The following is a 22209-nucleotide window of genomic DNA, read 5'->3' as shown; positions in this document are numbered from 1 at the left end:
ATGACCTTTGCAGCTGGCTAGGAAAAAGTGAGTGGCGAGTCAAACTGACCCTTCCTTTTTTTTACATATATGGGTTGCCTTCCCTTCCTCAAAAAACAAGAGACAGCAAAGAGGAACTGGTGTGTTGGGGTGTTCTGAGCCAGCAAGCTGCAAAGTTAATGGACTGCTTTTTAGGGCATGGTGACCCGTAGGAATGAGCAGGAGTAACAACACGCTTCTTTTATAGACTTTGTACGTGGATGGAAATCACATGCCTCTGTTGTTATGTAACTTCAGGAATATAAGGTGGCGTCTCACCTCTCTGTGTAGGGCCACCACACTCCCCCTGAGATTGCATCTATCCTCTATTTGGTTTTCTCATATACTGACTCTTCGGTCACTCTCAAGCTCAAATTAGAGTGCTTTCTTCCCTCATTTAAGGAGGAACTGTTCTTTTCTAGATTTATGCAGAAAAATCAGCATATACATTTGCCTTGATTTTTTTTTCTGTGTTAATATGTCGTGATGCCCATAGCAAAGGTGAGCATAAGGAATGAATACGTTTGGACTCTTTGGGAAGGTGTGAAGATACAAATTGTCTCCTCAGAGGTCTATGCTTTTCAGTTGTATCCAGTCCCCACAGGTTGGATCAGTACATGTTTCTGCTGAAGCGTCAGCCTGAGGGATCTGTTACAGAAACAAAAGAGGATGTTATGTTTCAAGAAAAGATGATGGGAGCGGGGGAACTCACTACATTCCATGGTACTGGCAACATTCATGTTGTGTCCTGCGTCTTCCATCTGTAGTCTACAGGCTGGGGTACCTCAGCCCCACCAAAAGAAAGTCTGGTTTTCTCTCCAGCACATTACCTCGCTGATCTGACGCTCCTCAAGAGTACAGAAAGGGTTGTTTCTGTTGAAGTGTCACCTCCCTGAAGGCATTGAAGCAAGGTACTGAGGTGATCTTGGTAGAATAGAGGGTGGGAAAAGGGGCAGTTCATCAGTCAGAAAGGTGACTCAATTGCCAGCTTCGCATAGGAAACACTGGATAAAAGAGAATGACTAGCAGGGAGGAGGTGAAGTCCTGGTTTTCTTCATGTCTTTCTCTAAGTTAGTTGCTGAAATCTGTGAGAGGTGCCTACCACTATCCACACCTCAAAATCTCCTTCAGAAAAGCATTCTAACAAAGAGGATTCTGTTCACTAGAGAATGTAACTGCTGCTGGTGACTGACAGGTTTCGCTCAGGCTCCCAACTCCAGCAGGCTGAGAAGCAATACCAGGCTGAAGGATCTTAGCACCAGGGAGGTGAGAGCTACGAAGACAGTGCAGAATATTCAGATTCTCAGGGCTGTTCGTTGTTTGGTGAAAAATGCAAAAGATTACGTTTGACATAATCTTGCTTTACCCCCAAACTTATAAACAAGCGCTGTCAAAAAAGTGGCTGTCACGCAGATTAAGTTTATTAAAGCCACATGAGGAAATAAAAACAAAATAGATGATCCAAGGTCACCCTGTATTCTTTTCTCAACAGTTGCATTTCAGCTAGAGGAAAAACACTAGGCCAAATTAATGTCTGCTACAAACAAATGTGTTCTTTTTGAAATAAATGCACCCACTTATGCTCTGCCTGCATTAAGTCTGTTACTGGGTTTTTATGAGATTTGGCAAGTGCAGTGATATCTGTTAATATCTGAAGGTGGGAGTGTTCAGGGAGTTGTCTGAAAGGCTTGCAAGACTAGATCTGATCATATCCACCCACACTAATTAACACATTACATAAAAGTACAACACGTTTCTCTTTGCAAATATCAGAATCACTTGCCTAGGCACTTTCTGTGAAGTTCTAGAAGAACTATAGGGATGGACTCTGTCACTTTTTAACCTCAACAGAACAAAGGATGAGTAGGTAGGGTAGAGTTCCCACTTTCAGGGCTCACTCCTTTTCTTCATCTGGCTAAAACATGCCGTCAGCAGGGGTACAACTGGAAGGACCTCTTTAAAGTTCACCAAGGGTGCATGAGGGAACACGATTTTTTTTTTCTCATCAAAAACAAAATACAAAATCAAATATTAAACATAAGGAATCAGATTTACTTACAAAGGACTCCTCCCTTCCCTTCCCTGCCTCGCTAATTCTGAAAATTACTTTGTACTAACACCAGCCTCTGAAAACACCTGGAACTGAAAAATCCTCCCATTTAAACAGGGTCTGTTTATGTCAGGAACACATATGTCCCAAAATGGCTAACATTTCTCTGTCATTCCAATTTTAAAACAGCAGTAATCTCCTGCATAAAGACTAGAGAAGACTATATAGTCTTCTTCATAGATTGGAGCAAGTAAAACTGGAAGAGCTTAGCTAATTTCATATGAAACTTCTGTGACCTGCTCCTACAGCTTCACGTAGATTCCTCCAGCAGGGTAATAAATATATACCCTGATTTCGATTTACTCCAGACTCTCTGTATGACATCTGGCTTCAAGATGGTGGCACTGAAAAGTGCAGTAATGACATAGGAAAACAGAAGGAAAAAAAAAAATGTGCAGTGGAAAGCAGGAGGCAGTGGAGAGAGCGGGGAAAACCGAAATTAAAATAAGTCACAGGGCGGAAATTCTTTTGAGAAAGCCTTAGGCTTCAACAAAGCTTGTCCAGATTTGCAGCACTTCAAGATTACCCAATACTAACCTTATGTGAAAAGGGACAGTAGACCTCAGCAGGCATTCCAGAGGAGCCTTTCTATAAAAAAAAAAGTCTTCAAATGTATCCATCCAAATTTGCAAGTAGCATGGAGAGCATTCTATCTCGCAACACTCACAAGAGAAGAAACTCTCTTACCCAACTCTTCCTTACTATCTGAAAAGCAAAGTCAGTGTTTTCCTCATTATTTTCTGTTTGCTGCATACCTCTCCCCCACTGTGACTGCTATTTGACCTGTCGTCCGCTCAGAGACCCTGAGGGAAAGAGAGAGGGAAGTTTGTGTGTATGAGAGGAGTGAGATGACGAGAATCTCCACTATGTTTGGAGTTGTTTATATTCATTAGAAAGAAATCAAGAGCATTTAGTATGTAAGACAACCTCTGAAGATAGGGAACATCTTTTATGCAGTGCAGGAAAAGAGCAGATTCATTTAAGGGACAGGATTTGGGGATGAGCGGGGAATTAATTTCAATGTGTGTACTAGTTTTTACCTCACTTTTGCATTAGGATGTCATCAGCGAACAGAATCTCAGCATAAAGGTTTAATTTAAGGGGGACGCTGTAGGGTGTGCCCTCTTTCACCAGTTCTGTCTGCTCTTGCATCTACAAGCCTGGCATGCCTGACTGTGAGTAATGAGACACTGGAAAGGATTACAGTGCATAAGGGGAGGTACATATAATCATCCCTTCCCCTCCCGAGCATCTCTTGATAATTATGGTACCTTCGTTACTCCTGGCAGGTCCTGGAAGGGTTCTCCCCCTCATTGCCTCATTGCACTTGTGTTTTCAATGAACTGTGTTTCTTCTCAAAAAAATTGACAAAAAATAAAGCTGAAAGCATCTATTAAAATCACAGAGATCCAAGTTTCTTTTCATCCTCTCCAGAGAGCCTCAGACATCTAGGAATTCAAAGCAAAACTCCATTGTAGGAAACCTTTTCAAAGCTGGCACAGTGCTACAGCTTAAATGTTCTGCACCGACCCAGACAGGAGAGCTCCTCAAAATACCCATGCAGGCAGAGGCGCTTGCATCAACAGCACTTTTTGGCAATAACTTCCTCTTGAACTGCTCAAGAGGAGATATAGCTACTGATTTGCAGTAACGTTCAGACCTTCAGACTTCAACATTCACATCATTGCACCTAAGTAGTTGGTCTCCACTCTACACAGCAGAACAAAAGGAATCTCTCAAGTACAGCTCACAGCTTTTCTGCTGTAACTCAGATCTCTTTTAGGAAATGGCATATGGGTTTTTTCCTCTTCTAAATTTTTGTATCGAACCTCTTGGTTTATGACCAAATACCGCTTTTCCTTTGTATAGCATGTTCCATTTGAATTTGCTGAGCTTTTGACAAACATTTAGGTAGTCAGACTTACAACTTCTGAGGTAGGGAAACACTAGAAATATCTGCTTTGCAGGTCAGGGTGCACCTTGAAATTATGCAGCTTGCCCCAGGTCACACAGGACATCTAAGGAAAAGCTCAAAATTCAAGTCAGGAGCCCTAAATTCACTCCTTTCCTTTAACCACGTAGCCTTCCTTGAGGCACTTCTCCAGTTAGGCTTGCTACTTCCCTGTATTGCAATTATATTAATTCCTCTTTTAGTAGCGTTCCAATATGTTTAAACTACGTTACTGTGCCTAGTGCTGCACACTGCATCTGGCATAGGAATGCAGTGTTGCTCTTACTAGGCTGTCAAAGAGAATATATCATTACAAAAATAAATAATGTCTAGCTGCTTCTGGCATTTCAGTCCAAGCAGTATTTATCACTTTTGGCTGATCGGTGCCTGATTCAATGCCCCTGAAAAACAATGGGTATATTCCCAGTTGAATTCAACGGGCATTTAATCAGGTCTTTGCTAACTGTGCTTCCAAACTTCACATTTCATGAGCGCTACAGTACTGTCTCTTCTATTTTTAGAGCATTATTCCACTTAGTTGACTGTGCAGATTGATACAATGGATTTTCTTCTGCATGGATTATGTCAGTGAATGTATGTTTGTACAAGCAGGCTCTAGTTTTAGTTCTAGATTTAGTTAATCCCCAGTGTGATGCTGCCTACGTGCGTGGCAATCTGGGATTAATGCTAAAAATATATATATATTTTATCATAAATGAACAAAAATATTCAGAAAGACAATTAGATTTCATATATGAGTTCAGTGACGGAAAGAATCTTCCACTGTTCAAACTGTCTGCTCTTCTGACTGAGCATTCCTCTCCAGCCTTCACGGGTGAAGACAGCTTTCTTGGGCCCAGCACAGTCCTTCCAGACAGAAGTCCTGGGTGGCCTTTAACAAAGAAAACATTGCTCCACAGTTTGCTCCTTCCCTGATGTCAGTTGGGAACAGCTTCATCAACAGATGTAAAATGAAGGAAGGGAAGGAAGCTTCCATTAAATGTCCATAAGTTTTAGTTCTTCGAAGCATTTTTTAAGTTCCCCATTCAAAAAGCTGAAATGAAACCAGTAGCAGTTTGTAATTGCAGTTCCTCTGAAGAGAGGGGATAAAGTATGGGGTGTGATGTGTTGCCTCTCAGCTGGGACAGCCTACAGACACTTTAGAAACAAAAATTACATCTTAAAACTATGAGTAGCTTTAACAATTGAACTCTAAAGAATTAAACATCATATAAACATTTCACACTTTTTGTTTTTCTTTCCAAGGGTCCATAGTCTAGTCATTCAATCCTGTGCAAAGGTCATGTTACTATGGATATGACCTGCAAGAAATGTGTTGCCTCAGAGCAGTGCAAGTCACATGAACAGGCTAAAAGCCAAGACTGCTGATTCACAGTCTTGTCAGGATTTGCATGCTTGTGTTGGTTTCACTGAAGAATAGTCCTTGCACCACCAAGTCTATGTTCGTCCTTTAAAAGTGTTCATGCAGGTGTAGCTCCCAGAAAACTTGTGGATTTCTTCAAGTGCTGCCTGAGGGAGAATGCTGCAGGAGAAGCAGAAAGAAAATAAGCAGACCAGACAAACCTCTTAGTCTATTCTAATAAGAGGATGCGTAAATATGCGTTTATGTACACACGTACATAAGGACACATATTCTCGAAAATCAGCTACTGAGAGCGCACAGACTAAACATGTGTCAGTATCCTGCTGTGAGTAGGCCTAAAAGGAGAAAGTTGTATCAAGTCACTCTTTCTCGACAGAAATATTTATCCAAAAAGGTCTGTAAAAACTGTAACTTGGAAGATATCATCATGTTTTATTCCTCCCAAATATTGTGCAGAATCTTGTGCTCTGAAATACACAAATTTAAACTGAGTTCTCTGGTTAACTTGCCATCTATTTGTGCTAGGCATGTGGCCTCCTTATCATAGGGGATGGATATAGATCTGATTTCCTGACAGCTACTGTAATGGAAATTAAATGATTAATTCTTACAATAAAGGAGAAGGAGAACAGCCCTTTTTCAGTCTGTAGAATTTCTGGGAACTTTTGAGGGTATCCCAAATTTTACATTCAGAGCAAAGCATTTATTGTGAATTATTTTTTCTTGTTTGAAATGCATTATTGTAATTATTTTCCACAGTGTCCTGGTTTCGCCTGGGACAGTTAATTTTTTTCCTAGTAGCTGGTATAGTGCTGTATAGTGCTGAAATCTTATGGCTTTGTTTCAGTTCCTGACTGAAGGAGGTTTTCCAAAGGCTTTAGTGCAAACTCTCACGGAAACACAATTTTAAATGTCCTTTCTCTTTAGTTGTTTCAGGATATGAAGTTATGACCTTCTTTCTTTAGGGACTTTAAAATTCCTGTCCTAATCATACACAGAAATATTTTTTTAATAGGTTCATTGCTTTAACACAAGCAACGCTCTCTAAATACAGCTGTGATGTACATACCTTATTGTAGAGAAAGCCTTTACAATATAAAGCCCGGAGTCCAAAGAGTGGCTTACTAAATCAAAATCAACTACATGCATATGTTAATTGTTAAGAAATTTCCCAGATACAAATACCAGTTCAGACCTCAGGAATCCAAATTTTGGGAGTGAAACTGGTTTCATAAAGGAGTCATACAAAGGGAATCTCAGAAAGTTTTCTCCCTTTTGCTTCTATGACTGTCTTTCATGGGAAGGGATGAACCAATCTGATCCCGGAGATTGGGTTACAGTCAAACTGAGGTTTGCCTTGGTGGACAGACACAGAGGACTGTAAGCCAGTCGGGCCTGACTGGCTTGGCCACTGCTGGGCAAAGGAAATATTTACCTTTTTAGGATGACAAGAACATGCATTGTCCATGGAAGGAGCAGGAAGGCTTGATTCATCTGAACGGCTTCTACTGTCCTCCTAGCCACTGTCTCTGGCTTGAGAGGAGGAAAAAGATTAGGGAACCTGAATAAATAAAGTAAAAAAAAAATTATTTGTTAACCAAACTCCTTCTTTAAGATATCAGTGTCCAAGTCCTGTTACTCACTAAGCTATCACTGGTTATTAGCATTCAAACATGCCCCAAGGCAGGCTGAAGGAGCAGAAAGTTCCCGTTCCAACCAGAAAGCTGGAAAGCAGAAAGCCCAGTTCCAACCAGTACGACTGCCTTAGCTAAAGGGTTAAGAATGTACATGTTGGTGCCTTTAGGGAGAAGTGGCAGAGAGTATTCAGAACCTCGATTCAGCGATTTTCTTAAACTGTATGAAAACCAATACCAAAATGCTGCCCTTTCAGTGTTGGTGTTTTTCCTCTTCCTTTCTGTTGCTCTTTGCTTGATTCAAATTCTTGACAGGTGAAAGACAAATATTTTCCCCCATTGCTTTTAATACCAATCATAAGGCTTCTCCCAGCTCCAGCAATAGCTTGACACTGTGTATTTTCTTGACTAAGAGAGCACAAACTATATTAATAGGTTATTTTGTCCATTGTAAAAGATTAATTTGGCCAGCCATTAAGATAGAGGTAAAAAGGAGGTACTGATATAGCTTTACTTCACTAAGTGGCTGTCATTCCTTTCAGTGGGAAAGAATTAAGTATTTCAACAAATAAAGAAGGAATTTGTACTTTTGAATGACCTCAATTTTCAGATTGCCTCTCCTCCCTCTCTGGTGGCTGCATATGGCCCAAATACACTCAGGGAAAAATAACTTTCAGTTTTCTCTGTAGAAACAAATGTCTCACTCAGTACAGGCAGGCTGTATGAATATGCCAGCAAACTGAGGGAACCAGTCTGATGAGTCCCAGGTGGCCTGGAGTGACCCCCTGTTCCCAGGCAGCCAAATGAGACATCAAATTCTCTTAACTAAGTGAAGCATTAATTAGGAGTGTATTCTGATGATTCATTTAAAATGAGATGCTTTATTCTAGTTCCTCTGGACTAACCTGATTCTCATGCCCTGAAACATCTCTGTGCTCGTGTGGAAGGGCAGGACTGTTGTGGCATTCACTCCCGGACAGTCTAGCAGCCCCAAGGTCAGGCTCTCCATAAAGGCAAAGGACGAGGCTTTGGAGGTGCAGTAGTCAATGGCACCGGGGATGGCGGACAAGGCCAAGACAGAGTTCAGGCAAACAATGTGTCCATTCTGCAGCTCCAGCATCCTTGGCAGGAATGCTTTGGTGGTCTGAAGAACAACAGAGTAAGGATAAAAAAAAAGGTTTGCTCAGCAGAGATACAACAAAAATAATAGTTGCTGAAAAAAATAAGGTGACACAGAGACAAGAAGCCAAACTGTGCTGTTCATTATGCTAGGGAAGGAGTGGGGGAGTACCTTGTTGCTTTGTCATTTTCTGAAAGATTCTAAACAAGCAAAGTTTGTGTAGAAACAAAACAAAATCTTTCCTAGCACGTAAGTAAGCAGTACCCACAGATAAGGCCATGAACAGAACGTTTTGTATGTTTAAGAACTTCTTGTAAAGGATAAAGTCTTCAACAAAATGATGAAAGCACAAGAAACTCTTTTTTTTATGACTATTATCTAATTCAGAATGTTTCAAAGTTTCACACTAGCTTCCTTCCCTGAGCAATGTAGTCTCATGCTCCTCTGATGTTCCACACACATCACTGTAGAGAAAACTCTCCTCTGTGAGCTCAGGCTTTCTCAAAAGAAATCAAATGTTTTACTGTAAATCTCAGAATGGGGACACAAGAGCATCAAATACCGTGTTACTACTGGAAAAAATAAATTTTTTTAGACTTCTTTCCTCAGGCCTTTGCCCCTCACATTGTTTTTTCTGTCTCCTTTTCAGGTCAGACTGAGTTTACCAAGCACCATTTAGAAAGACCTAGTAGCAGCCAAGTGTTTACTGGCTGTAATCTGTCGTTCTCATTCCCAATTCTGAATACATGTGATACAAGAGCTTATCTTACCCAGAACTGTCCCAGGGTGTTTATATGTTGTGATTTGAGCAGTGCATCATCATCGCTGTCCATCAGGCTCTTACCATGGACCACAGCAGCATTGTTCACCAGGATAGTGATATCGCCCACCTGCAAAAAAAGCAAATGACTTGTTACAACTAATATCTTTCCTCACGAATCAGCAGTCACCATTATAACTGAATATCTGTTACTGCCTAAATACATTATTATTTTCATAGCTTTTGACATTCTTACTTACAGGCCTCGTAATCCTTCTGGATCACTTAAAACAGGTAGCTAAACTTTGTACAACATAATCTGGATGGTCACTCTTCTTTTTTCCCAATTTGCCAATTTCCCAATTTTTTTCCTCATCAAATACGAGTCATTACTAAATTGTGCCCACAGACAGTGTTTCCACAGACACTAACCTTTTCCCGCACAGCTTTGGCTTGCCGATAGACCTCCTCTCGATTTCCTACATCACAAATGAAATAATGGCATTCTGTCCCCATCATCCTGATTTCCTCTGTGGTCTCCTTCAGGCATTTCTCAGTTCGACCCCACAGGATGATCTGCAGCAAGAAACTTTTGTTAGAGTCAAACTGCTTCTGCTTCAAATCTAAAATAATTAAAACATGCTTCTAACTTCGACAATTTGATGAACATCTTTGATGTCATTTCACTGCCAGCCCTGTTGCATTGTTTCATTTAAGACTAACAATGCTTTTCTGTTACATGGGGATAGGACTTGAGTATCATCACGGTGGTAGCTGTATCCCACTGCTGATACTCTAATTCACAGGTTCTTTACAAGCAACACAAAAAATCAGATCTTTAGCCTAACATGACAAATGTATGAAACACTTGGCAAATTTTCTGCATCATGAATTTTCAAATCTATCCCTGCTTTTGCTATACACACAGAAAGAAAGAGAAATTTATTCTAAAATCACAGACCATCCTGTATATCTGGTATGTTATCTACTTCTTGTTCTACATTTGGAGATAGTATCTGCTCTGCAGCAAAACATTTTTCAGCATATCCTATGTAACTATTTGCAATGCTGTTTGCAGGCTGGTGTCCGAGGTGCATTTCACACAAGAGGTTCATCCTAATACAGACATTTAAAGTGAGAAATTTCAAGCATGAATTTATTTTGCAACTAGCATATGCAAGATTTCGCTTCCCACTCCCATTTAACACAGTAAAAACGATACAATACTTCTTGTACAAAGAACAATTCTGAGTATCATATAGCATGGATTTGATATATAATGAAGACATAACCAGCACAACCCTATCAGTATTTCTACACCATCGTGCAGGTCAGAAATAGAAATAACTTGAAAAGTTACCAGTTCATTAACTTTCATTGTGGGGATCCATCCAGTATGGATGATCCATCCAGTATGATTTTTCCTAGTGAGACAACAATATTAGTCTCAAGTACGAGATGGTGCTTCCACCACTGTCTTTCAAACATTAATCTACAGCTAAACAGATTTAACCATTTACTTTCCTAGTATATAACCTTAATTTCTATTTCTTTTAAGGCTACTGGAAGGAATAGAATTTCACCTCTCTGTTACCCAAGACATCTATATATGAATCAATCCTCTTTGCTCTTCAAGCTAAGTCTTCTCAACTTTCATCATGTTATGAATGGTGAGTCACTTGCCATTCTGCAAAACATACGTTCCTGAATGGAGTACGTTACTGAAATCAGCTGACTGCTCCGCGAGTCAAACAGCAAGATCCAAAAGAGAAAGAAGGAAAGGTTGCTACTGCTCACAATTGCAACTGTGAGCATTGATAATGCAAAATTACTATTTAGTACTAAAAAAGAAATGAGGACATTCACATAGTCAAATGCAGGTTTACTCTGATCAGGGGACTGGGAAAATGGGCTTTGAAGATGGAAACAGCTTTGTTGCTCTCAGAACAGTGCTATTTCCAAGCAGCAGCTTTATCACCTGTGATCAGGATTACAGTTGCTTTCCATACCACTGTGTATTGCATATGAATGTGACTGGTATACTGATTTTTTAATGGTTAAAAATATGCTTATTTTTACCTAAACTTTCAAGATTTAATAATCTTTTCCAAAAGTTGAAAGAACAGGGAAAAGAAGTCTAAATTATATCATTCAATTAACTTAGTAACAGCAAGATAAACATAAAAATTCAGGACCTGTGGTATTCCGTCCCCACAACAAATCTCTTGCAGAAAGTTTAACATGCTTAGTTTTAAGGACTAGTTAAGCTTATCTCATAACTGGTGCTAAAACTAATCTCTGGCACGGTCAAAGAGCTCTTCCAGTGCAACTAAGCAAGGCTAAAATGCAGAAGTACCTGGGTCCTCGACTGTTTCCTAAAGGAGTTAAATTTCCAATTAATCCCATTTATAAATCATTGGCACATCTATGACCATAAACACACACAGACTGAAAGACTTCTATTCTCAAAATCACCAAAGGACTAACAAGTTGGTTAACCAGAAACTTCAGAGCATGTATAAATACGCCAGGGCCATTTCATGGGAAATCTTATCTCAGGGGACGTAATTTTCAAGGAAAAAGCTGTGACCAGACTTAAAAACTGTACAAAAGCATATGGCTAAAAACGTGGCTTGTGTATTGGCCTGTCTTCGAAAGTCTCAGCGTATTCCCCCCTGGCCATCAGGCTTTGGCATCTACACAAAGCTTGTAAAACTGATGGCGATTTACTCACTTCTGAACTCAGAGCTAGACTGGGTGATATTTCTTATGCCTACTCTGCCGACTTGAAGGGAAATCAAGAACATGTGAGAAATTTCACAAGCTTTCAGGAAATATTTACAAAATACTGTTCAACTATAAGCATACACACATACTTGCTCTCTCTTTCACAACCTACATCTCTGTGGAAAGGAGAGAAAAAACACCAGAAAATGTCAACTGTAAGCATCAAGTTTGATGCCCACAGAGTTTGCATCAGTGTGAACTTCAGCCTCTTGGCAGAATTGGATCAGTCAAATGCAGACACTAAAACATTAACTGACAAGTTGAAGAGTGATGGAAGATAGGAGAAGAAGAGGAGAGAAAGAGAAATAAGGTGTCAGACAAAGGGAGTAAGGCAAGAAACCGACCTCACATACCTAGCACTCGAGGGTTTCACGCTGCTATTGCCAAATACAAAGGAGATCACTCACTCTTTGCTTTAATCTGTTTCAAACATCCATACAGGCTCCTATTCCCAAGAGTTGCCACTGATGCATTGAATGTCAGGAAATATACATGGAAGAACAGTTAAGCAAAGGACGACCTGTCAAAGGAACATCTGTCTGTGATGCAACTCTTGGACATAACATTTTTTATGCCCCAACAGCTACTTTGGGACCCTTAATATCCTACAAGCAAGTCTTGCAAGGTGACCCCATTAAAATCTGGGCCATCTGGGGAAGACAGAATTTGCTGGTTATCCTGCTGACAGCATTAACTTCAGTACTGATTTTTTTCCATGGGAAGTTTTTGTGTCCTTGATACCGTTCACACTCAGGTGAAGGCTTCAGCCTGCGTAAGAGAAAAGCAGTAAATAAAAGACCATTCTTTGAGAGAGGTGAAAGTTCCCTAACGACACAGTGGGAAGTGAGGTTTCCTGCCGTCATTTCTGCTACTTTTTACAGATGGATAAAACTCAAAACCCAATACAACATACTTTTGGTCCAAATTCAAGCTTGACTGCTCCTACAAGATCATATGAGACTTTCAATTTCTCTCTTACATCTGGCCAAATTAAATTGGCACGGGCTTCCCTCTGGCCTCCTAGGATATCAGATCTTACAGAGAGACAAGACTTTTAGTTGCTGCATTAGCCTCATAGTTGAGGCTTCTGTTGCTCCCGAACTGAAATCTTTACAGAGGGCTTTGGCTTAGTGTTTCTGTGTAGGCAATACGTCTTTCTTCTTTTCTTGCTTGCAGCGGTTTCATCAATGTTTTTCTAGGTCCTTACTCTACTATTGCCTCCTGAGATTTCTACAAACCTACTCATCAGTCTTCTGCTTTCCTGAATTCACCTCCTTCAGCAGAATCTGCAATTTGACAATTTGCTGGCTGGCACTCATAAGGTTGTGTTATTTGTAACGTTCTCACTAAACCATTCAACTAAACACTTAAGAGTCAGGGATAATCATGCATGTTCTTAATGCTCCGGAACAAAAACTTTTGCTCACTGTTGAACTGATGAATGATTGTGGGCCGGGGCCTGTGTTCTGCTCATGCCTGGTGAGCTCCAGTTAGCCTAAAGCCGTGCTGTTGGCACTTCACTTCCCTTTATATGCAAGCAAACATGTAAGGAACTTCCATTTTATTCTTTGCTCAGTCGACATCAAGAAAGGCATCCTTTAGTTTTATCCTGCCCTAGTTAGGATTTGAGGGCTCTGCATTTGTAAGGAGTCTAGATCGGCGGTTGAGGAAATGGTCCATTTTACTAGCAAGCACAATTTTCAAAATGTAGATGTGGGTCCAAGTCTGGTCTGTGTCTCCTTTCCTTTTTAAGTTTAATTCTAAATTGGCAATAAGTGTGTCCCAACTGGAGGCTAAGTCCTGGAGAGAATGACTCTTGCAGACGCAGAAGTTCCTGTCTGGGACAGAGGAAAATGCAGAGGAATAAAGGAGAAGAGAGACACGGCGTTCCTTGTTACACAGCCTGTCAGGATGTTGCACAGCCACCCATTCACGGTAATTTAATGGTGGATAGAGGAATATTTAATTTGTGTTTTGGAGAAGTTCTTGGACAGACAGTTTTCCGTCCTGGAAAGAATCCAGCCACTATTTCTTCTCCCCCTTCATCTCTCGTCATCCTCTCCTGCCTGCCCCTCCCTACTGCACTAGACACGCTCTCCTTTCAAAAAGTTACTGACCAGAAAATTGTCGAGGGCAACAGCCCGGGGAGGCGGTTAATCCCCGCTGCGCAGGCCGCTCCTGGAGGCTGCCTGCCCTGTGGCTACCCCTGGGTGACCCCGGGCGGGCAGTCGGGAGGCAGGTGGGATGTTAAAGCAATCGCTTCTGCTCCAGGCTGTGAGCGAGAGGCGGTGGGAGCCCGGGCAGCAGCAGGGTAGGCGTCTTCCTGCCATTGGACATACGAAAGAATAGATTTATGATGACAGAGCAACTTAGCACACCCTCCTCCTAATTAACTTTAAAGTAGTTAAGGGCTGTGACATCACAGCTTCACGCAGATTTTCCCAGGATTTATTCACGAGCAGATTTGTGCAGAACAAACCTTATCTCTACATCTTCTCCCCTCTGGCAAGTCACAGAACTCCTTATCTGGCCTCAGGAAAATCATTTCGGCTAGAGCGGCAGGCTCAGTAGACACTGTGTCCTCCGCTCCCAGAGGGCTCCTTTAACTCCGGACTTAATCTGCTACTGAGCCATGCCCTGAGGTCGGAGGGGAGTCAAAAGGAAGGTTTTAGCTGCTGTTGGACTAAGGCAAGGCTTTCTAAGAGAGGCCTGCACTGGCTACTTGCCAAAAGCCCCAAACCTGACTGCGGGTTTAAATCCTGATTTTCACCGTAACACAAGTAAGAGTTATGCTTTTGACTGCCACAAAATCAGATAAAGCCACTAATTTGTATAAACTGGTTTAGATTGAAGCTGCTATCAACCACAATATACACACATGATCTATGCTTCCAGAGTCTTAAGTATATTATTGGTGCAGGAGATGAGGTTAGAGCTAATTTTACACTATTTCCAAGGCTATTTAACTTGTTTGGTTCGATTTTATTGCCAGCACAATTCAAGAACGGCAGCAAAGGAGTGTCGCCCTTTTACATCGTCAGTGAATTTGGCACTGTATCTTCAGCAAACCCGCTGTGCTAGACTTTGTCCCTCCAGGTGAGCTAGACAGTATTGGAAAGGTGGCCCACAACAAAGGCATTTCTGAGACTGAACGCGTGCCACTTCTGACACTCCCCTTGGATTATCTGGGTTGTATTTTAGTACAGAATTGTTCACTCTTAGTCTTTTCCAACACAACACGGTGCATGGTGATGAACAGATATAACTTCCACTCCAAAATCTTCTGCATTTTATGATTCATGAAGCAATTTTCTGTATCAATTTGAAGACACTGAAAGATTAAAGTATTGCGGAGAGACACGAAAGTGCCCTTCCTGCCTGATCTCATTACTGCTGCCTGCCCAAATCAACCACAACTCCTCGCCACAGATCAGCAGAGATAGAAGTAGTCGGTAGGTCAACACATTTCATTCCCCTTTCCACCTCCTTCCTAGTCCAGTGAAACAAAAGTTGCTCCGTTGGAGTTGGTATCTGTAATTGCACAGACTGCTACCTTTGTTCAAACAGAGAAAGCCTTTCTGCATCCAGTACTGAAAGTTCCTGCCTACTTTTAGGAAGTACAAAATGTGGATAATCCACTGAAGTATGTCAGTCTTATCCCCATATATTTACAAAGCCTGGTAGTACTAACTCACAGTTGGTCCTCTGAAGAAATGCATTCCAGCGTATCCCATAATCCTGGCAGAGTTTTGCGCATCATGAGAACAGGAGGCTAAATTCTACAGCCTCAGAAGTGCTCATGTATTCGGCTTGTCAAGGGCATAAGGGTTTTCTCCTCCACCCCTTCCCCTCTCTTGCCCCCAGGGCAAAGCCAGACAAGTTCTTTCAGGAGTCCTTCATGGGAGAGGCAGGCTAAAGACAGATTGCTGGGGAGTGAAAGGTGTGGCCCTTCAGTGTGAAAAGCCAATCTTTGCTTTAGAAAGGAAAAAAGAACCTTTTGATGCCTGAAGTAGGTCAAAATACTTAACCCAGCCCCTTAGTGACACTTGTATAAAAGTAAGCAAACAAAGCAGGCCAGTGGCAAAATTCTCTCAATTCTCACAGTGGAAAGTGAATATCAAAGCTGCAAGGGACAGGCATAAGAAAGATTACAGGTAAGCACGGGGGAATCAAGCGAGTAAGCCCATTTAGCTATTTTCTAGATTAGTTGTAAAGACATTATACTATAAGAATTTAATTTAAATTTAATCCTGCCACCATGGTAAACACAAAACACAGAGTTTATTATAAACTGGTTTGAGTTAAGGCCAGGAGTAATATACAGTAATGAGATTAAAAGTTAGGTCTACAGAGACTTCAGAAGGAGACTGAAAGAGTGAACTCCACTTCCTTTAGTCTAGAGTCAGAACTTTTATTACTTTATATGTTGACTTAGCACTCAATGGGATTAACATTATTCACCTAAACCACCGTCAATGCCAGTTGTGTCCCAGTCCCCCCTTTTTTCCCCCTGAAGAAAACAAAACAGCACCTAAAAAGTCATAGAGAAGTATGTAAATACCTGTCTCCTATTCAACAGAGGCCTTCCTTGGAAAGAAAATTTGTAATTTTCTGTCTGCATACAGGCATTTAAGACCAGCTCCCTCTAAAGAAGTAAACAAATGCCTACTGTTCTCACAGTCAGGACTATTTAAGGACAGGTGGCCCCATGCTGACTTTTTTTCCAGTGGTTTTTCCAATTGCTTTCGTCTGCAACATGAACTGCGACTCCAGACTGCCTTGGGAGCAACACTTTTCAGCTCTGTTGTACAGAGCAGTTGAGGAAGGGGAAGGGTTAGGGTTGTTTGCAAGAAGAGGTCATGCAGGAGTCAGCCTTTACAATCCTATTAACGCTGGGACAGGGTCAAATGGAGTGCACGTTCCAACAAAAGCACCAAGTGGCCACAAGCTGTCACCCTGCAAAGGTTCATGGAAGCATTTGTGGGGGAAAAACCGACAGATTTTTAATGGTGAATGTCTGCCACACCATGTGTTCGAACCGGTCTCTGCTCCAGGGAACCGAAGCACACAAAGAAATATCCAGCAATAAAATCTCTGGCTGCAAAGCAGAAAGAAGTGGCATATCTGGGGGGTGGGGAGAGGGGTAACGTTTTTAAAGTTACGTATTTGAGGTAAGGCTTTGAAGACATCTACCAACAGAAATATAGTACTCCATCCTGTAAAAATAACTAGTGTGCTGCCGCCTCCATTTGCTTGGCATGCCATCCCTATAATCCAGATTCATATAAAAATGTCCACAGAGATCTCAGGAAATTGTGGGGAGGGTAAACATGCAGGTGCAGAAAGGCCTTTTGTACTGCAAGCGCAGCAGACAGGATGAAGGGATAGAAAGTCAGTAAACAACATTTCAAAGGGGAAAAAAAAATACTGGATCTGGTTGACAAAAATGCCATGGTCCAACAGGGCATTTCAACATGCTTCAAGGTTTGCTGTTTGCACATTTTCCTTCCAAAGTGCTGCATTATTATTTTTACCTATTGCATATACCTCTCAGGGTAAAAGAGTTCTTAACATGTGACAGGTTAAATATTCGTGGAATATAGTGAAACATTTACTATGACAGAAAGTTATGTTGACACTGAACGGTAAGAGTGTTTGTTTTTGTAACGCTAAAAACAAACAAAAGTTTAGATTACAGGGTAACGTTAGAAATAAGGGATATGTGAAATTAAAAACGTGGATCCCACACAGTATTATTTCCATCACCTGACTGGGTGAAAATAACTCCTAAAATTGCCTGGTTCAACCAACAGTTAACTGAAAAGTCTGATACTTTTTAACTAACAAATTGGAAAAATCAGACCTAACATAAATTTATGGAAAAGAAGAATTAAAGAGCTACAAATAGGATGCCAACGGAACTGGATTATTTTTTAGAGCTTGCCTTTGTATTTATGAGATGATTTCTGTAAGAGTGCCTAATCTTGAAATGCTGAGTGGTTTTAACTTGTAGTGGAGAAGCCTGGCCACTGCATCACCACCTTTGAGACAGCACCGAGACTCCGAGGGCTCCTCGCCCCTGTAGCTTACAGAGGGATCAGTTATGCTGGGTTACCAGTTTGGAGTAAAAAATTGTCAGCTTTAATTCAGAACATCTTCGGTTTTGCTTTAAGCTAAATCATGATGAGTATTTCATCAGCACTTCACTTATTTCGGGGAATATATACAATTCCACTACAAGCTCTATAAAAAAAAAAATACAATTTTATCCATTAGATGCTATACTCAAAAGGTAACTTCATTAGCCTTCTGATGCTGGGCCGGTTCTGAACTTTGGCAGTCATCTGTGATCACTGCTATGTGAACTGGAGCTAAGTTTACTCCACCTTGTTATGTAGATCTGTGCTATGTCATTATAGTCCTGCTGCCCGTCAAGGGGACTTTGCATTTTGCTGTGCTGTCACATCAGTAGAATCCAAAAGTAAGGCAAATGTGTTAGAATGGTAAATGTATTAGAAGCTCTGATGAACGAGGAAAGCCGCAAGGAACATTTACAAGCCAGAGGAAGGCACAGGCAGACAGATGACCCCAGCTCTTGTAGGAACATCACAGAAAAGGAAGAGTAGGGGAGGTGTTTAAGTTTGTTGAAGTGGAAGAAGGCTTGCAACAAAAACAGACATGGAAACCTAAGGATGAATAATGTTTCTAATGCTGTCATTATAAACTACCCCCCAGAAAGACCTAAAATATGCTCCGGATCATCGACGTGCACAATACGACGCAGCTCTTGACTGAAAAAGTAATTTCTCCCATGAGGCTACTGGAGAAGTATTGGGAGTTAAAATAGCCTACATGAAATCCGTATATAAACTGAGGGCCAGCAACAGCTCCAGACAGGCTCCCCTACAAGCCTCCTTTCTTTGCCTCCAGAAAAAGAGAACTGCTACCATTTTCAAGTCATCTAAAAGCTGTCAAAAGCAGCTTTTCTTATAAGTATTTTAGTTAACGAAATAAAGGATACTGCTTAGAAGAAAGCTTCAATATTTAAATGCTTAACTGGTTTCCTAGCTTTTTATGTACATTTCAAAGTGTTATTTTTTAATGGTGGCTGTTGCTATGCAACAGGGAAGAATTTCTAAAATCTCTTCATCTGTTGTACAAATGACAGTTTTCAGGACATTTAACTCTCTCAGCTTGTGAAGTCAAAGGAGGAGGACGGGAATCGGAGGACTGTAAGCTCCCAGAGCATGCATCCCCCAAAGGGGTACAGCATGGCTAAAAAGGGTCTTTCACTGACTATACCAATTTTTTCAATGCACTGTTAAGATGAAGTAGCTACCCTGCTTCTAAAAAATGTGAAAACCAGCACAGCTCTAGTTAAATAAAATGATATCTAAATGTAGAAACAAAACTTATGATCATTACTTTTATCCAGAAATGATCGAAGCAATTCTAATCACATTCTGCTACAACGATACCTTTTGAAACTAGAGGGGTGTAGTTACAGCTCCCTGGAAGTTACCATCCTTTGGATGTGATCGCCTATCACATGCATGCTTTTTAGGCTACTGCAACGTGAAATGAAGTTAATTCACTTCAACGTGGACATAGAATCAATTAAGCTATCACAGAACATGAGATAAGCTTTACTTTCCAGTAAAACAAACTATATAAAGTAACCTGGTCAGTAACTAAGATGTAGCTGAGGGGGGCAGTAATATAATATCAAGGCACAATAATTCCTTAATGTGTTCAAAGTCGTTAACAAGCACAGCTCTATGCCATAAGGGTTTTCTACCTACCAGTACGCTGCAGAGCACTGGGGATCTGTAAACTATTTCTATGAACTGTGTGTGAAATTTAGCCCTAAAATACAGGCCCAGTGTTGGTTGACTCACATCCATTGTAGAGCAATCTTTACTTCCACTGAAAAATATTTATAGGTACATAAAAAGACTAAAATAATTGAACTAACGGACGTGGTTTGCAGGAGCGCTGACTGACAGCAGTCTCCATGTGCATCAATGGGAAATGTGTAATGTGTTGTCATCGTTGAAATTGCACTTAGAAGCCTAAATCCTGATACAAATAATGCGACTTGGCCTAAATCTGTGACTCAAAAGCAAACCACAAGTATTTTAACTGTTTTTACTGATTTTAGCGGCTAAAGAAGCCATTCTAACTTCATGCATTGCAGAACAGTTCATCCCAATTATACCGACTCCCTTTGAGAGGGATCTTTTTATCAATCTCTAACCAGCATTCTGATTATTTAGTTGCACTAACAATTTCAATGACAACATGAAATACTGTTCTTGTAATATAATTTCAATGGTTAAGAATTTTCTGTCTTTTATTTTCCCTTTTAACTCAGTGAGGAAGAAAGACTAGAATCACTTTATAGAAGTAAGATGCTTTTCTACATTTCTGGTTTTGCAAAAATGCTGGACTAAAATACGATAATGACAGTGGTCAAACCCGTCAGCCTAGCACTTCTCTGGGCGAGCAGTAAACAAGTGCAGTGATGTCAGGAGGAGCTGGCTGACCCAGTGATGAACTCGGGGCTGTGAAGGGGATGCAAGGTGCCAGATCACTACACACACGCTTACCCCCACACATACACACACGTGTGCGTCCATACACACGCATCCCTACAGCACGAAAGGCGTCATAGAGCAATCTGCAACAGTTGCACATCATCATCTAGGGAAACGAAACCCTGAAAAACCCCTTTGACGGCTAAACGTTTTGCTTTTAAAGAGGCGAACCTCTTGCTTCCATAAAGCACACTTTCAAATATAAACACAACATGGACAATAGTCTCTAAGGGGCCTGGATTAAAATCAAGTAACAAGCAACACAAAGAACACTCTACACCATTGCACAATCAGCGTATCTCAAAACCCAAAATCAAACAGCTCAGTTCAGTGAGACAGGACTCCCGTGTTTCCCAAGAGTCCTGGAAATGTTCTTACATCATTTCTGACAGCTCACTGCGGTCAGAGCCAGCCCTGTTCTATTACCACTTTGGGAAAGAAGGATTTGTACCAGCTGGATGTCTTTAATATTCTACTTGGAAGCATGACCTCTTCTCTTTAAGGCAGTAACTGAGTTTTGTCCTCACTGGTAAGGTTTTTTTAGGAGGCAGGGCACAGGGAATTTGAGTTTGTAGTCAACATAAAACCAAGCTGGTGAAAGGGGATGTCAGGATTTCCCATTCCCTCTCCAGACTACCCCAGCCAAGTCTCGCCCAGCGCGTGCACTGATCCGACAGACGACGTGTCTCTGGTTACTCCTAGCAAGGAGATTAAAATGACAGATCTAAGGCAAACACTAATTTAATCTTCATGTAGAAAATATCTGACTGTCCACTGTTATTGTTGATCCATTCTTTTTAAGGGCACGGAAAGGTGAACTGCGCAGTGTCTTTACAACAACATCTTCCACTCCCACTAATTTCTTTTAAGTCTAGTATACTTGAGGTTTTTCTTAAGGTTCAGCACCCAGCGTTAAAAGATTATCTAACAATTTCTGCTTTCAGCTAAAGTGGTGCAAGTTTGTCCACTCCTCTGATACAAAGAAAAACTTGAAAATGTAACTTGGGTGTACCCAGTGATTCAAAGGGCAAACAGAATGGAAAACCAATTATAATTACTTGAAGTATCATGCTTTTTTTGAGTGGTAGCTCCTGATCTCTTAACATAGGCCTAGCTATACAGAAGACATTTGCTGCACAGTAAAGCTTCTAAGAAAGACTGAAATAAGATTTTGTTCAGTGTCTGAAGTTTTCACTTTCTGAGACAAGTCAGCACTCACAGAAACTCAGCGGGCAGTTTCAGTCCAGGCCTTGCTGGGAAAGAGGACATATCGAAAGGACAAACACTACCTATCCCTACAACTGGTGCAAGCTGATACCTGGGCTGACCAAGAGAAGGAACACTGACTGAATGAGAATTAAGCTTGAACTCCATTTGCACCTATTTTAAATGGTTGTTGCATTTAGATAAGGGGCGAAATATATTAGGCAGGTCATACCAACTGCCACCCCATCTTTATATAGACTCAGTTTCTAACCTGTGGCTAAAAATATATCATACTACAGGATAATCACAGCCCAGAATCCTTCCAGCCATAATTTTTATACCACTTCAAAATATGTAAAATTTTAAGTTGTTTATGTGTACTCAGGGAACAATGCCACTGATTACATACTGAGAGCCAGATTTATCTCCTAGTCACATACGTAAAGCATAACTGATTTCAGCAGAGCTGCATTTGTACTTTCAAACACTATTTTGTTGCCATAAGTGGAGCACTGACGCGTTTGCTCCGGCAGTTAGACAACAGAAATCCCTGTGTTAATCAAAACAAGTAAGCTCTGTAGCACTGTATTCAATAAATTGTAATTAAGAAGGTGGCAACATAAGGGTGGCTGTCCACAAAAT

General features: G+C 41.0%; 1 protein-coding gene across 6 annotated transcripts in view; it reads right to left on the bottom strand.

Moving 5' to 3' along the window:
* Positions 1-1417: 1417 nt before the first annotated feature.
* Positions 1418-22209, bottom strand: part of DHRS3 (dehydrogenase/reductase 3) — a 32424-nt gene continuing 11632 nt past the window's right edge. For 3 of the 6 annotated variants that reach the window (XM_087755436.1, XM_087755439.1, XM_087755438.1), the window contains exons 2-6: positions 9410-9553; positions 8988-9107; positions 8003-8241; positions 6899-7024; positions 1418-5622 (exon numbers count right to left, since the gene is read on the bottom strand). In XM_087755436.1, coding sequence (XP_087611562.1) covers positions 5538-5622; positions 6899-7024; positions 8003-8241; positions 8988-9107; positions 9410-9553 — 714 coding nt within the window. In that variant the 3' untranslated portion in view covers positions 1418-5537. Of the gene's footprint in view, positions 5623-6898; positions 7025-8002; positions 8242-8987; positions 9108-9409; positions 9554-13881; positions 14008-22209 lie in introns of those variants that run through there. The other 3 variants (XR_015704327.1, XR_015704326.1, XM_087755437.1) reach the window with 3 other exon arrangements.

Source organism: Nipponia nippon, unplaced genomic scaffold (genome assembly GCF_047370975.1).
Source record: "Nipponia nippon isolate SJK-2023a ecotype South Korea unplaced genomic scaffold, ASM4737097v1 scaffold_19, whole genome shotgun sequence".
Lineage (NCBI taxonomy): Eukaryota > Metazoa > Chordata > Aves > Pelecaniformes > Threskiornithidae > Nipponia > Nipponia nippon.
The sequence above is the reverse complement of the archived record's forward strand: the minus strand, read 5'-3'. Positions and strand labels throughout refer to the sequence as shown.